Below are 17,711 nucleotides of genomic sequence, written 5' to 3'. Positions count from 1 at the left end.
GGACAAAATTTGACCTGTGCCCATCTGCATTAATTTCTAGTAGTCTTGGGCAGTTTTCTCTGAAAAAAGGTCATGAATGTACATCAGGGAAGTGCAGAACATTCTAGCCTGGAATACGCATTTTTACTCACTTAATAATTTCAATTGCAAGATGGTGTTTCTCATTTTAAATTTCAGAAATACACAATTAACATAAGTTTCAAGAGAGTTTTTGCACTGATTTGTATTTTATAAAGTATGAGGTAGCCAGGAAGAAAGCTATTTTGAAGACACACAAGTAGAATGTTTTAGAAACACTGATTTAAGATCTAAGCAGAAAATTACAGATTTGCCCTGGAAAATATTCAAAACCTGTGCTCATTATCCAGGGACTGTAATGAATGAGGATACACCCACTTCCCAAGGATTATAACGATAGTTGCATTCAGAATGAAGCCACGTAGAAGTTATTCAGGCTTGATTCCTGGTAACAGGTGTCTGAAGTCTGGCAAAATGACTCAGAACAGAGACGAAACTCTTAATGGTGACCAAAGTCAAGACACTGCAATTCTGTGTTGAAGTGCTTTGAGATTTGGTAGGTTTCCAGCCCTATAGGTTAGTTGCATTGTGTTTGTATTCAGGATTGCTAAGGTGCAAAATTGGATCCTGCATGGCGGTGGCCAGGTGGAGACATTTACATCAACATGACATCTTAGCAAAATGCATTTCTATTATTTCTCCCTATTTTGAGAATGGAAAATTCTAAGTGGCCAAAGTTAAACAAACAGAAGTGGAGGGCCACAAGGTTGTCTCCACTCCTCAGCAGTGACATCCTTTGTTCCTTTCCTGTAAGTGGAATGCTTTGCTCTTAGCTCTTATTTTCATGCTGTATCATATCGATGGGTGTAACAAATAGTTTAAATCAGGGGATCAATCTAGGAAAAGCTCACAAAGCTCTGTGTGATGATCCCACATCAGCTGAGCACCTCTCCAGGGCCAAGCAGCTATTGGAGAACAACCCTAATTCCCTTAGGAATGAGGTGCAGGTATAGCAAGAAACCACGTAGAGAGTTTTGTACAAATGTGATATTTATCCTTTCTGTTTCCCCTCATGGGGTGATGGCTCTGCATTTCTTGTCATAGTCTGTCTTTATGGATTTGGACAGTACAGTCTTCTCCCAAACTCTGTATACTTCGGCTCTGATTTTTCTCTTATTTTCATGCCTCTTCAGTGTTACTGAGATCTTCCAGCACTGAGTTAAGACTTAACCTATGTAAGTATTACTATTCCTGTTTTATAGATAGAGATGCAGCATATAAATACACAGAAAAACACAATAAAACACTGCAGAGTGCCAGTAACTTGCCATGTAATTGGATGATGTTAGGGAGAGTGGTGGCTTGGAGACTAACTAAAGTGAATAAACAAACATGTATACCTCTATGTAAGACAAATAACTTAAGAGGGAGAGGAATCCTTATCTCCTGTCAGCTGGTTTGCTGCCAGCTAAGTCTTACAGCTGCCATTCAAACCAGAATGCTCCCTGCAAAGTGCATTTACCCAAGATCTTTTTTCTTTTTTTCTTTTTAACATGCTTTTTGTGTATACAGGTAATCATTAAAATTTATTTGTTTCAGTGCTGCTTGGCATAAGTAAAAAGGTTATTTGTCCAGCTCTGTGAAGTGTACAGGAATCCTCTTGTTATCATACCTTTCTCAGTCATATAGTAAGTGCAGAAGAGGCAAAACCAGTTCGGAAAATGCCCTAAGCTGCCTCTTTCTACTCTTTTGCCACTGTTTGTTACAACTATTGTGTCTTTGGAATAGTCCACTGAAGGGGAGAATATGGGGTGATTATGCAGAAAATTTATAATGGTCAATTCAGTTTGCAAGTCCTTTCTCTCTGGTTCTGTATAACTTCCCTTCTGCCCTGTAACACTTCGTAAAATGTGAACTGCTAAAGAGTGATTTTGCCTTGTTCACATCTCTGTTTTATTTAGTTGGCCCAATATCCTTCCCAGTAAAGAAAATTGAAGTGCAAGAACAGCTTCCTTTGTTGAAGTCAAGGTACAGACATGCTATTCCCACTAGGCTCAGTACTGACAACAGCTGACTTCAAGTCCCTACATGTATTCACGTTTATCTAGCTAGGACGACAAGTGAGATCCTGATTTCCTAATCATAAATAGACCACTGATTAAACATCCTTTGCCACCTCTAGCATCTGCCAAGATTAGACAGATGACATGACCAGGCTGTTGGGTGCCTGCAGTTCTCTTATTTGGAATTGCTGCTTTAATTCTCTTACATGATTACATCTGTTCATCTCTTCTGCCATTTCAGAGATTAACTTCTTGCCTGTATTGGCTACTGTGAGTCACAGCATCTTGATACAGCCATATTTTAGGGCCGAATGAAAGTCAAATTTCAGACAGACCGTTGCAATCCATGCACACAATGACTTAGAAGCTTCCCTTGCCTTTTTTTCCCCCGGCATTGCTAGGTATTCTGATTTGAAACTATTTTTTATGGGTTTTCTAACTGGCCTGTCACAGATATATTAGCATTTCCATAGCAAGGAAACAAACCCAAAAGTGCTATATTCTGCATGGAATATATGTAAGGTTAAATGAAAGGCTGACATATCATTACTAAACCTCAAATTTTGGGCATGTATTATACCATATCATTGTCTGAATTATGGGGATATACAAACTTCCTCCTCAATGAAAAGTAAAACTGGGCAGTACTATAGCAGGTATTAGAAACATTTTAAAAGTGGATTATTGATGTCACTATTCAGAGGTACTACACCTGGAGACCTCACCTGGACTACAGTGCCATGCACTGGATAGAGGAGTTGTGTCTGATGTTATTAGAGTGCACATTATTTTCTATGTGAGGTCAGCCCTGCTTGCAGCTGTCCTGGGGCTTATCTGAATGGCAGATGATGTTACCGGAGCGATCGGAGACCTGATAATCTCAGGTCTTCAGAAGATCAAGGCCAACACAGGGAAGTGATGGGTGTCAGTGGTTAACAACCCCCTCCTCTGCGAGAGAGGAAATGTGTCTTTAGACAATGCCTTGTTCCTTTTATTCATAGGTTTAAGTGTCAGCAGACCAAGTCTGAGTTTAATGTATTTGTAAAATATATCTGTTTAACACTATTACTTACTTCTTTCATTGAACTGTTGATCCTCATGGTTCCCAGGGACTAATAGCATCAGCTAGAGAGCCAGTCAGACGCAGATGAGAGTTAGAGAGTCTTCTGCAGTCACCTTTGTTAAGATACCCCCATCATGGCCTGCCACACTTCAGCTATTTCCGGAATCCCTCTGCAGAAATTACCAGCAGCTGACCTGCTGAGCCAGTGGGTTTGTAGAGTATCTAACTGTCTATATAGGCTAAAAATAACACCGCCTTTCCCATGCGATATTATTAATCTAATCACAGGAAAGACAAGCGTTCTACTTTGTGTTACTGGAATTTCACATTAATACAAGTACAGAATAATTCTGAAAACATGATTTCTGCATTGGTTGGAAATCATGTGTTTTGCTCAGTCTTGTAAAAATGTCTGACTGAGCTTCCTCAGCTATATAACTTACCTGAACTACTTTTCTCAGTTTCAGTGATGTTTTACTACTATTCTAATCAGTACCACTAAAATATATGGGCTCAAATCCTAGATGTCACACACAGTTAAACTTGGTAATGCCAAGACAGACTAAATATAAGTGCAATAATAATGTGTTTCAGTACTGCCAGCTGCAAAATATTTCCAGTCCTCCTTCTAATTCTGACGTAGCTTAGATTTGGGAAATACTCAACAAAACAACATTATTTAATAGCAGAAGTCTTTCTGCAGAAATTTTTTACTTATTATTTGTATTACGTGTGGTATCAGTGCCACCACATGGCAATTTAGAGCAATAACACATCTTAATTACTGGAAATTTTTCAAATTTAAAACATTAAAAATTGAGTCTAGAAAGCTGAGTTCTGACCAAAGATTTTGTGTTAAAACAGAACTAAGAAAAGTTATAAAATCATTGAAAGGATTCTGCAGAAGAATCTATCGAGTCTATGAACTCCTATAAATTCCTTGGCTATCTTTCCCCTCCGCCCCTAATTTTAGGGATATTCTTGCATCTACTCCCTCCTTTGATCTATCAAAAGAGAGAAGCTTATGCAAACTTGGATTTTGACAATTTCTGACGTTGCCATGAATCTAGTGCCTCTGATTCCTACTGAATGACTAACAAAAATTGTTACCAAGTATGGTCGGTCTTTAGCTAACCATGCTATAAAATCCCTACATTCCGTTAGGCTTTCTTTGCCCACATCAGTCTCTTATAAAGGTGTTTCACAACTTTATTCCTCTGGTATTTAGAAACCTTCCCCTTGTCAGCCAGTATTTATAGAGAGCCTGTAAGCACCCATATTTTTCATTGCCCACATTGCACTTTAGTGTAACCCTTATGGATATGTAGAGAGCTATCAAGTTCTCTTTCAGACCTCATTTTGGAAAGTTAAGCAAATCATCCCCATTAGTCTGTTCTCTAGTAACCTAGCCACTGTAAAAGACGATCCTTGTCCTTGAAGATACCACTGTTTATCAGGTAATATACATTTATAAAATTCAGCATAATATGGACAGGTTTACCTCTATATTTATTCAGAAAGTCTATGACAGAAATGCTCTTTTCTCTCCTTTGGAGCAAGAACTTGTTTATAATATCCTTTTAATTTATTACTATTACGGAGCAGATGAAATGCTGTGTTGGAAGGGAAAATTTTGTTAACATTGAATTCAACATATAAATTGGTGATTAGATATAGATTAGCATCTTGTACTTTCTGGTTTTGCTCTGCTGTGTGCTGCTGTGTTTCTGTTATCAGCAATTGCCCTGTCTGTGATTCACTTGGCCTTTTCCAGCAGTCAGTAAAGTGAGAGGGTGGTATTCGGCACAAAGGTTGCTGCAGCAGCTTCAGATTCAGTCATTGCGGATTTTACGTTGCTCTACAGCACATCATTCCCAAGATGCATTTGGGCCAAGTGTTATAGTAATTCATAAAACATTGGGAATTGCCACCATTTTCAAGATTAATGACTCTTGAATACGACATAGCCAGGGAGCAAGGGTGAAGTTTAGCTCTAGGTTGCTGTGCAGTGCTCTGAAAGCAACCGTGTAGAGCTGCTGTCTTTGCTATTGTGTCATAAACCAGGGAAGGGAGAAGCAAATTGAGTTATAGCCAAGAACACACTTCCATTTGGTTTCAAGACTTATGTACAATAGGAATGAAAGCCACTTTGTGAGCTAAATTCAGAGCTACTCTAATGGCTCAATTTTCCAGATTAGCTCATGACCTAGGAAAATGGGATGTGTTAAACATAAGAATAAATCTAAACTTGCTCTGCCTTCAAAATATAGGTGTGTTCTGCTGATCTAGTGCTGGTGCTTTCTTGAGAGCAGCCTTAAGAAAGCTGTGTTGCAGCTGGCTTTTTTTCTACCAATTGCTTCTTATAATCCTGACATTCACTATTATCATTAATTCAGCAGATATGTTAAATCACAAGATAAATTGCAGCAGCTGATACAATACATGCAGAAAAAGATGGAATAAGAGCAATAAAAAACTTAATGAACATTTCACTTGACATGCCCCCCAGATATTTTGAGGAGTAAAAAAGATGTTTTGCAGGTTGTCAGGATGACAGCAGGATGAACAGTGCCCTCGTTGCTTTTAATTGTGTAGCATGGTTCACTTACATTAATAAATGACACCTTAAAATAAGTTATCACCAGCATTTTCCAAGACTGGCTACAGAGCACAAGGGTGTTGGTCGACAGCCGGCTGAACATGAGCCAGCAGTGTGCCCAGGCGGCCAAGAAGGCCAATGGCATCCTGGCCTGTATCAGAAATAGTGTGGCCAGCAGGAGTAGGGAAGTGATCGTGCCCCTGTACTCGGCACTGGTGAGGCCGCACCTCGAATACTGTGTTCAGTTTTGGGCCCCTCACTACAAGAAGGATGTTGAGGTGCTGGAGCGTGTCCAGAGAAGGGCAACGAGGCTGGTGAGGGGTCTGGAGAACAAGTCTTATGAGGAGCGGCTGAGGGAACTGGGGTTGTTCAGCCTGGAGAAAAGGAGGCTGAGGGGAGACCTCATCGCTCTCTACAACTACCTGAAAGGAGGTAGGTGTTGGTGGGTGTTGGTCTTTTCTCCGAAGTAACAAGCGATAGGACGAGAGGAAATGGCCTCAAGTTGCGCCAGGGGAGGTTTAGATTGGGCATGAGGAAAAATGTCTTTACTGAAAGAGTGGTTAAACATTGGAACAGGCTGCCCAGGGAAGTGGTGGAGTCCCCATCCCTGGAGGTATTTAAAAGACGTGTAGATGAGGCACTTAGGGACATGGTTTAGTGGACATGGTGGTGTTGGGTTGACGGTTGGACTCGATGATCTTAGAGGTCTCTTCCAACCTCAATGATTCTATGATTCTATGATTCTATGTTGCTGTTGTTTTGTAACAGGTATAAAGCCAGGTTGATTTCATTTACCACAGAAGTGCCCTTTATGCAGCTCAGTCTCATAAAACATAAACCAGAGCAGTGAATAGCAGATTGTCTAAATGTACCAGTGGCTCTGTGTATTTCTGGGACAGTTTCTAATGACAACAAGAGCCAGTACCTTGACCGTGCTGCTCTGAGAGATGAAGCCCCCCATCCTGTGCCGCCTTCCCCATGGCACTAGCAGTTGCACGGCTGCCCAGCAAGTCACATTAGCTCACTGCTCAGACCGAAAATTAACTTAACCAAAAGGAAATAATTTTGTGAGTTCTGTATCAGGTGATTTTGTACCATAGTTTAGAATATATAATGAAGAATATTATTCTAATGATTACAATAGAATGTGTACACAATACCCAAAACACAGGTATGGTTTCTAATTGCCTTATTAACTCACTGTAAACCTTTCCTTCTTTATTTTCTTCCCTTTCCAATTTAGATGTAAAGTATACCCATATTATTTAAGATTTGAAATTCCAAAAGATCAAAAGTTGACATTTTCCAAAAATCAGTAAAAAGTAAATTTTAATATACTTTACATGCTTTTTTGTTTGTATTGTTTAATCTTAAATTTTCATTCCAAGTTTTATTTTGGAATAAAATTTAATATTAAATTTTAGACAGCCTCTTTTTGTTGGAGGGAACTGTGGAGGGGGAAGGTATGTTTATCTGGAGACTTACTTAAAAAAAGTAAGCTCATTGCCAACACTGTCATTGATTTTACCTCTCTCTTCCTGGGCTAAAGATGGCATAGCTAAATGAGGCTGTAGAGCAAGCTGATATAATTTCAGAAACACAGCAAGTTTGTAGGAGACGAGAAAAACAGGTTCCCAAGTCCGCAGATCAAAATGTTTCACAGAGTTGTTGATAAAGGGCAAAAATAAATTATGGGTTGACTGTATTTTTTGTATGGTAACATGCAGGTACTTTAATATGAGAAGGGATTTTTTTTTCCAAGAATGTATTTATCATCCACAGCATGAGATCTTTAAATTCCAAAATACAGTATACATTTAACAGATAAATACCTTCTTTGAAGAACTATTTAATAGGCCAATTGGTACCATGTTGTACCAGTTGTTTACCGACATCCAGACAGATTTAATTAACCATGTCTTTTGTCTCGAAAAATCAGTTAGCAAAGAAATATATCAGATTAATCTGGCGTCAGCTCTTTCATTAGCCAGGATTCCATTTTCTTCCAGTAACCTCTTCTGTCCTTTATCATTACTCTTATCTTCTACTCATCTTTTAATAAGTTACCCTTGAAAATTTTACTTGAAAATTTCTGCTGTATTGAAGCCAAACTAAAAGGCCAGGTAGTTACCCTGATAATATTTTTCTCTTTCTTAAGAGAAATTCTTAGGTTTCTTACAATTCTAGCATTTCAATAATCCAGTTATAATATACCAAACAATCAATATTTATTAAAAAGCTGGACTACCAGCCCTGCGGTATCACATAGAGGTTTTCCAGTATTTCCTTTTGTGTTCTTCTCAGTATAGTTTAACAATGGCTTCTACAGCATGTTATTAGCCAGCACTCAGAGGTATCTTAAAATCAATTTTTCAGCTGAGAAGAGTTGTTTTCTTGTTGTTCTTTTTTCTTAATTTCTTTATATAATCATAAATTCTCTCTCTACTTCAGTGTTAAGGTTGCTTATCTCAGATAGAAGTTTAAATACTGAGTATTTTTTCCTGTACCTCTAGTTATGGGGCAGGGGGGACGAGTGTCACTTTACTTTTAACAAAATTTAAGGAGTGGTATAGTGCTCTGGAACAAGATGGAATCAGCAGTTAGGCACTGTAAATGCTTTATGTGTTGCACTGTATTACATTAGGAGACTCTTATTAAGAGTATTAAAATTAACTCTTTGTAGAAAAAGTTAATAATAATAAGGAAGGCTGTACAATTCCTTAAAATATATCATCTGAGTGTAGATTTTTAATTCTCTCTTCTTCCAGTATTCATAGAAAACTATTTCTTTGTATATGTATTCTTATGTGATGCTGTCCCTGTTTGGTTCACGTAACTACCTTCATGCAGATTTTACTAAGAGACTTGAAAGAGGCTTCTTCATCCCTGCATGAGGAAGTCTCCCACCCTGCATAATACGGCCATTTTCCAGCATGACTAGTTACATACAAAAGGCTGAAATTCATAGTGTAAGATTATTTGTGAAATCATCGATGTTTGTGGAAATAGAAGAGATCAGTCAGGCTTCATTTAAATACAGGTATCATTTTGCAACTCCAGGAAGCTGCAGACTCCCACGTACAATACTCCTTATTTCTCTACATTTTGTGAATTTCTGCTTTCATAGGATGGAGTTTCAGCATGGGCTCTGCCTACCAGTTCCACAGCTGGCGAGTATTTGTGATCGTCTGCGCACTGCCCTGTGTCTCTTCTGTGGTAGCCCTCACCTTTATGCCAGAAAGCCCGCGGTTCTTGCTGGAGGTATAACTTTCCAAATGGTTTTTAGATTCCAGTCAAAATTATTTCTGTGTTTACATTATGACCTCTATATAACAGGCATTAAAATTGTTCAGTGACTATAGTAAATATCTTCATCTGTATGTACATTTTGTTGAAATGTTTTGACCAAACATTTAGGTTGGAAAACATGATGAAGCTTGGATGATACTCAAGCAAATTCACGACACAAACATGCGAGCTCGTGGTCAGCCTGAGAAAGTCTTCACAGTGAGTATTGCTTTTAAAGCTAATCGCTTAGCACATCAGCAAGCTTGCTGACTGGCAAAGTCTGGAGGGCTTGAGCAATCAATATTAATACTCTGCATGACAAAGCCAATCATTTGCAGTCTAAATACCTGAATATAAGAACCAAATTCCTACTGAAATTGTTATATATACAGCAGATCTTAAGATATCAGCCTTTAGCCAACATATTCTTAAGCGTATGAACCCACAGTGTGATAATTTTCTGGTGTACCAAGATACTTAATAGACTCCATATGTGTTTTGTTTACTAAGTTTACTTCACTCTTAATAATAACAGTCCAAATTAGTTTGCTGTTGTGTCTTTAAAGCATTTGAAATTATTTTATTCATTTTTATCAGCTAAAATAATAATTTTAAAAAATTCATTTTCACTTCTGTGAAATAGTAATTTCAGACATTTAATTTTCTCAAAATATCTTGGAAGATCAACTGTAGCTTGTTGACTTGCAGGTCTAATGATAAGGCCATATTCGAAGTATTGATGGGTTGTATCTATTTGGAGAAGAAATTGGTAATTCAGATGTGGGACTTTTTTATGGCATCTTCCTTATTTATGAAGAATATACACAACAATTTTGTCTTCCTGGATACAGTAGGACCAAACAGCAGAAGGCATTTTCTTGCTTTGAAATCCAGTCTGCCTTTCCAGCTTGTGCTGTGCTGTGGGAATGCTGGCACTCTGCTCCCTCTCAGAGCCATGTGTGGGACGTTTTTCCTCTTCCAGAGGCTTTCTTCTTACTTTAATGCACATATAACTCAATTAAGAAATCCTCTTAAAGGTTCTGCATTTACAGGCAGTCTCGAGGAATGACCATCTGACCATATAACTTTATTCCATTGATACTTGCAGTTTATTGCCTTGAATGTAGTTTCCGTTGCCTCCATTTAATTTTTTCCACAAAGAAGCTCAAGAACTCCTACATTTAGCCTGAAAGAAGGCTGGTTAGCACATCTATCATATTAAATCCACATTTATTGGTACACCGGTGACCTACCCCTAATCCCATCAAACCTAATATTTTATTTTCTGATTTCATTTACAAGTAAAGGGATTTGCCTAACACTGCACAGCTAGGGTGTAATTTCACAATTGGCTTTTGCTGATCTGAGCTGCTTTCAGACAGAGTATGCCTGCCCCCGGTCACTCTTTGTTTTTCTGCCAGCGTTGATATTCATTGACTGATTGCACAGTCAGCCATAGCACAGAGCCTGTCCCCCTACGGTGTTGGTTTAGGCATGAGGAAGAAGACAGAAATGTGCTGGGACAAAAGGTGGGAGGAAGGATCAGCCACAGTCTCACATCAGTTTGACGTAATCGTAATCATGTCCTAAAGCAGCCGTGGAGAAGAAAACAAAGCACATGCTTCTTGTTTCCAGTTCTTGTGATCTAACAAGTCTTCCTCTCTACGGTTGTTAAAATGTGATGCTGAACCATGTTGAACTCAGAATTTTATTTATAGCTGGTTTTGTTAATTGGTCAGACATGAATAAGGCATGAGTAAGGAAAACCCACCACTTTATTGGGATTTTTGCCAGTTTCTGCCATGAACATTGGGAAAACTCAACTCCAGATATTGAGGAGTTGAAGGATTAGAAACACTGTACTGTACGTCAAGGTTACACATGTATAGAAGTCTCTATTTTTAGCTTACATTAATACGATTAGAAAATGCATCGTCTCCTCATCGGACCATATTAGCACTTCATCTTATAAAACCCAGAAAGCAAAGAACTTATGCATAATTTGTTTGGGACATCCTTTTAGTCTCTCTCTTTTTTTAATATAAGTTAGTCCTGGATATTGTGACATTTTGTCTCAGTAATTTATTCACACAGCTCTCCTAAACCCCGTTGCTTCACCCAGTACCATTCTATGACTTACGCATTACTCTTTTCCCCCACTTCGTGTCACTAGTTACACCAGATACGCTTTGATAGTGTTTTCTAACTCTACAGCTGATGTAACTTTTTCTCCATTACTGCTATAGTTTTAGTGTGCTTTCCTTTTATATGTTTTCATAATTATATTGATGTCATCTGTTCCTAGAAGCTTTTTTCACGTCACGTTTATTTTTGTTACTCATACTATTGAGGATTTTATCTTCAGACCTTTAGAACAGGGAAGGCATCAACTGATGAACAGTTGGTTTTAGAGTTAGAAACTCCAAAATGGATGTATTCTAGTTACTGACTGTGGAGGTGGTGGCTCTTAATACTTTTGAAAATCTGTCCTGAGAGCAGTGACACTAACAGAGATGGTAGTAAGTTGATAGTATCTTCTATTATGGGACTAACCAAGCTAAACATTTATGTACATGCTTAATTACCCTCCTGGGTCCCTAAAATATACATTCATTGGATCTGTTGGTTTAAATGTTTGAGTAAAAAAAAAAAAATCTTTGTATCTTTAAAACCAAAATTCTCTCCACTCTTCCATTCCTATGTATTAATTAATCTTTTTTTCTGCAAACATTTTCCTTTGCAGCATGTCTTGATTTTGTAAAATTTAAAACATTGCATATTTCTAGCCATTTCTTTTAAACAGAAGATCCATTTTCATTAAAATAGGTATTCTTTATTGTTTTTTTCTTTCATTCTTCATATACTGACAGCTGAATTTGCACCGTCCAGATGGACCATTGTCCCGATTCAATAGGACTTTTCTTATGTTAAAGAACCATCAAGGCCAGGGGCTTTTTGTCCCCAGTCACATACAGTGGTCCTAGGATATATACATGTTTCCCCAACCTCCACAGCTCCAAATGAGCCAGGTGGCCAGGATGGTGACAAGGCTGCCCCTGAGCCTACAAGAGTGGTACTGGTTTATATATAGTGTGATTCAAAACACATGCCCTTTCTGCCCGGAGGTGTGGCATGTGAGGTTGTCTGTATGTACAAGGTCTTAAATAATCTCGGAGGACTCAACTCAGTCTTTTCTATAGCGTGTTTCATAAAAGCAATTTAAGAAAAGGTTAAAATCAGTGGAATGATGCAGACAGGATTACTGCTATTGGAAGAGGCCTGACGAGCAGGGTACAGGCTTTTGATATAGTCATGGTTTGGCAAGACAGTGAGCTGCAGTATTTCAGAAATGAGGGTGGTTATAGCTAAAACCGCTTAGTGGGCTTTTGTTTGTTTTTGTTCACGGGATGAGGCTGCTGGTGCATTTTAAACAGCATACATCTGTAAAAGCAGTAGGCTGAAAACTAGAGCTTTACCATCAATACTGCTATTCCCTGATGTCCTGCAATCCACTCTGATACTTCTGTGGGGGGTGCTGTCCTCATTCTGTTAAGAAGAAACAAAAGCTATTGCTGCCTTCAGAAACTGCAACCAAACATTGAACACTCAGTCTGTTGCGCTCTCCCTCCTTATATGTCAGTTCCTTTCCCTATTTTATTTATTTCTTTCCATTCTCTATTTGTCTTATTTTTAAATAAACTGTGGATGAATACACTGCCTTTTATGATATAGCTATGAATCTGGGACCAGAGCGGAAGCCAAAACCAAAACCATACAATGGTATAAGTTTGTTGGTCCTGTGTCTGGAAAGACCATATAACACATTCTTGTTCTGCTACACAGGAAAGTGCAAATGAAAATTAGCATTGTAGGCAACATCACATTTTCTGTCACTGGTAAATCCTTATTTTTCCCTGATGTCTGTTTATCTCATTTCACTTTAGATGAAGTAGATGATTGCTCATAACAGCAATAACGTGTGGTTCCAGATCGTTTCACCTTTTTCTTTCTTCATTAAAAAGGATAGTCAAAGTCAACATCCAAAAGACAGAGTTCCCTGTCTAACACTACAAGAAATAAGAATAAAAGAAAAATGTTATTCAACTATTAATTCTTGACATTTCAAATACTTCTATTTTCATTACTCTATCTTTAATCCATAGACTTTCAACAATGTTGTGATAGCAAGTCAGAAACAACTTGATAGCAAATTCTGGACACGGTTAACTGAGGGTTTAAATAATGTTTTATCCTTTGTGGCATTAGGGCTATGTACAGCAACACTCTAGCAGAACCTGACAGTACCAGTTTGTTTCATTCAGAAGAAATGGATTTCCTGCATACTTTGAATGTAGAGCTTTTCCAATACAGTTGCATCCATAATGAACTTTGGCATTATAGTGTGCTACTGTTCCTTTATATTTCTCAAGCATTTCTAGTGTAGACACAGGTTTAATATCTGCTCATTTTTAGTTTATGGGGTTTATTAAAACCTTCCAATACTCCTCAACAGGCAGTTAATGATTCAAGAAAATGCAAATATTTGCTGTTCTATTTTTACTTCTAGGTTAACAGGATTAAAACTCCAAAGCAGATAGACGAGCTCATAGAAATAGAGAGCGATACAGGAACTTGGTACAGGAGGTGTTTTGTTAGAATTCGCACAGAGCTATATGGTGTAAGTAACAACATCTCTGTTCGTTCTGTAATTACCTTTCATCTTTTTAATTAGACTTCAGAAATGGGATGGGTTGATTGAGCTCATGCTGGTGATAGCTGCAATGCTACATTTTCCATGCAACTGAGAGATTCAGGAACCAGCGTAAGGTTCTGGTTTCCTGACCCAGAAGAGGCACAGGTGAATCACAGAGGTTGGTCCCAGCTTCTGAGGAGGAAAATGCTGCACTGGTCTTCACACAAGTGATGGCTAATAGTTACATAGCCATATTCCCAAGCACCACAATATAATATGTACTGGGAATGCATATCAATATATACCTATGGAAAGAGGTGACACATGATGAGATGAAAAATTATCAGCAGGAACTTGAGGCAGCCACATTACTTGCAAATGGTAAAGTCGTGAATAAATTGTGTAAATGAATGTCAATAAAATCTTTATAAGGCATCGTATCTGCATGTATTTTTAGGCATGTCAAATGTTTTACTAGGAAACTACATTAAAGCTATTTCAGAGAGTTCAATACAAGCTCACTGGGACTGTGCTCCATATCCTTTTTTACTTTTTTGCAAAACCAAAATTATGCAGTATCTTTGAACCTTGTAATGAAAATTGAGAAAAGACTTATTAATTAAAAAAAAAAAGTCAAAAATATTCACAGCTGTTAAAAATCCGGCATCTTAAAGTTCTCCAGAGCCATGATGAAGTGTTGTAAACCAAGGTTTGTCACAAAATTGCTTTGCTTGGAAAAATGGCATTTTCCCTATGAAAAAAAAAAATCCAGAAAGTGTCTACTTTTATAATTATTTGTCCAAAAATGGAGTAGTTGAATACTGAAATGTTACAATTTGGCCTTGTTATTAAACCAGCTTTAAAGGAGTTGCAGCTCGGTTGTCTCACATCCTTGTTATCTCACTGGACTAGCCTCTGGGTCAGAGCACCTTCCCTGTTGCATGATGTGTGCTGAAACCTCCTAGGACAGACTGCCTCTTCAAAAGGAGATGATCATCCTGAGATGAGAGAGAGAGAGAGGAAAATACCATTCTCAGTCAGCTCTGCTGTAGCATCTCTGATGTGGGGGTAGTCCCAGCTTTTCCTCATATAGCTGAAGTACCAATTTCTGTGATAGGTTATGATAGATCAGACTCTGAGTGTGTATGTTGAATTATGGAATATAGTTTGTCTAAACTTAAAGCAGTGTAATACTGGGAAGTGAGAAGAAAACATTTTTGACAAGATCTCTGGTTTATTTGAGATAGTGAAATGAAGCTGCCTAGAGATTAGGAAAGTTTGAAGTTATCAGAGCAGGGGGGAATTAATGGATACAGTCCACACTGGTGCAGAAAAAATTTGGTATGAGCCAGCAATGTGCGCTCACAGCCCAGAAGGCCAACCATGTCCTGGGCTGCATCAAAAGAAGCGTGGCCAGCAGGGCGAGGGAGGTGATTCTGCCCCTCTACTCTGCTCTGGTGAGACCCCACCTGCAGTACTGCGTCCAGCTCTGGAGCCCTCAGCACAGGAAAGACATGGACCTGTTGGAGTGAGTCCAGAGGAGGGTCACAAAAATAATCAGAGGGGTGGAACACCTCTCCTATGAGGACAGGCTGAGAGAGTTGGGGTTGTTCAGCCTGGAGAAGAGAAGGCTCTGGGGAGACCTTATTGTGGCCTTTCTATATATGAAGGGGGCTTGTAAGAGACAGAGAGACACTTTTTACCAAGACCCGTAGTGACAGGAGAAGGGATAACAGTTTTAAACTGAAAGAGGATAGATTTAGATTGGACATTAGGAAGAAATTTTTTACGCTGAGGGTGGTGAGACACTGGAACAGGTTGCCCAGAGAGGTTCTGGGTGCCCCATCCCTGGAAGTGTTCAAGGTCAGATTAGACAGGGCTTTGAGCAGCCTGATCTAGTGGAAGATGTCCCTGCCCATCACAGGGGGGTTGGACTAGATGATCTTTACAGGTCCCTTCCAATCCAAACCATTCTATGATTCTATGAAAAGAAGCTGGAAAGTCACAGAACACGCACAAGCTGGAACATACTTGTATGAGAAGTACAGCTGTGACCAGTATCAAAGAGCTGATCTGCCCTCTCTGATGGCCTGAAGAAGCAAGCAAATCAGAATAAAAAAGCTTCTATCATTTAGCAAAATTGTTCAAAGTATGATTTAAAATAAATGTATTTCCTAATGATTTACAGATTTGGTTGACGTTTATGAGATGCTTCAACTACCCAGTGAAGGATAATACGATCAAACTTACAGCTGTATGGTTCACCCTGTCTTTTGGGTAAGAGTGCTTGAGATCTTAAACCATTTTGATAGACTTGACAGACAGAAGAATAATCTGCATGCAATTCTCTGTCACCATGATTATCCTTTTTATTCAGAAAGGTTTTATTCAGTATCTTTCCACAAAATGTTATATTTATCGGTTAGTCTGTTCTTGGTTGCAAGCCTGACTCATCAAGAATATCTGCTTCACAAAACTGGCATCTTCTGGTGTCAGCATCTTTCAAAATTTTTATTTTATGGAGAATTTTATTATGATGGAGCAACTGCTCCATCATGTAAGCAGTCAAGGGAGCTGCTCATCCTCACTGCACACAGATTTCCAAGCAAGTAAGATTGGTGACAGCTTTTTCTGTTTTTCACAGCTACTACGGCTTATCTGTCTGGTTTCCTGATGTCATTAAACATCTGCAGTCAGATGAATATGCATCCCGAGTGAAACATTTCCACAATGAGGAGGTTTCACATTTTGTCTTCAACTTCACATTGGAAAATCAGATTCACAGCAATGGAGAATACATCAATGACAGGTTTAGAGATTTCCTAATATCCTGACTTGGCTGGAATAAACAAATGCATGTTTTAAAGCATGTCCTAATAATCTAATATTTTTCTCCATTTGCTAATGATAGATGGTTTTGTTACTTTTCAGTGGGAATTTATTTCTGTTCTTAATTTCTTATGACTTGTGGAGCAGGGGGAGAAGTGGACCTGTACATGCCCTGGTGGTTCCTGTATGAGGATCCCGCATGCAAACCCAGCTTCCTTTGTCATCCTGAAAAACAGACCGAAAAGCCTAAGTTAATGATACTTCCTTTCACGTTGGGATTCAAAGGTTTTCAGACCCAAAACATGCAGCATACTGTAAGGGGGCTGGGGAAGGACGTACTTTGATCTCTGTTGCCGGTTCTTTCCTTATATCGATGAAAGGCGCTTCAGTGAAAATGCTGAACATTGAGAGGTTAGGATCTTATCACAAAAAAATAAAAGCTAAACATTACTGTAAATCAATAAAAAGTATGAACAGCTCTGAAATGGGAAACAACACATTGGCAATGCCTTTTGTGTTTTTTAACTGAATCCAAACATATTAAGGCTCTATCTGGACTTTACAGATAACTAGGTAACTTAGGGGAAAATTAAACACAGCTGTTTTAGGTATCTGGTTTCTCTTAAGAAATATACAGAACAACCATGTGAATGGTCCTGGATGTCATGGTGCTAAGTAATTATTATTTCCATAGGAAAATCTGTATCTAAGTGAATAAAATTAGTGATTTTAGTAATATGGGGCTTTTAAAATTATTTTTATAAGAACTTGAGTTTTGACACAGTTAAAGGTTTACGCATCGCAGACAAAAAATGTCAGTTATCTCATTTTTAAACTAGCCATAGCTTCCCAGTTACGCTCCTTTCCAGGAGGTAGATGTTCTCTTAAAAAAGCAAAGAACCATTTACTGTCAGTAACTGACAGCACTCTGTCAACCGAGGTCTTATCAATTTGAACTGAAAATTCTTGTAAAACACTAAAATCTAACATTAATCTACTCTAAAACACTGATTTATTCTTTCAGATACGCAAATTTAATAGGCTTCTGACAGTTATTTGAGAGTCACAAAACATTTTCCACAGAAGTATGAACTCATTTGATATTCTTCTTCTTCCACAAACTTTTCAATACTCCACTCACCCTCAACCTAAGTATTT

General features: G+C 38.4%; 1 protein-coding gene across 3 annotated transcripts in view; it reads left to right on the top strand.

Annotated features, from left to right (window-relative positions):
• The window catches only part of SV2C (synaptic vesicle glycoprotein 2C), a 124,309-nt gene that overhangs the window by 82,423 nt on the left and 24,175 nt on the right, over positions 1–17,711 (top strand). For all 3 annotated transcript variants that reach the window (XM_076362022.1, XM_076362023.1, XM_076362024.1), the window contains 5 exons: positions 8,871–9,004; positions 9,161–9,250; positions 13,599–13,709; positions 15,913–16,001; positions 16,369–16,533. In XM_076362022.1, coding sequence (XP_076218137.1) covers positions 8,871–9,004; positions 9,161–9,250; positions 13,599–13,709; positions 15,913–16,001; positions 16,369–16,533 — 589 coding nt within the window. The remainder of the gene's footprint in view (positions 1–8,870; positions 9,005–9,160; positions 9,251–13,598; positions 13,710–15,912; positions 16,002–16,368; positions 16,534–17,711) is intronic.

The sequence above is a fragment of the Aptenodytes patagonicus genome, chromosome Z (genome assembly GCF_965638725.1).
Source record: "Aptenodytes patagonicus chromosome Z, bAptPat1.pri.cur, whole genome shotgun sequence".
Classification (NCBI taxonomy): Eukaryota; Metazoa; Chordata; class Aves; order Sphenisciformes; family Spheniscidae; genus Aptenodytes; species Aptenodytes patagonicus.
The sequence above is the reverse complement of the archived record's forward strand: the minus strand, read 5'-3'. Positions and strand labels throughout refer to the sequence as shown.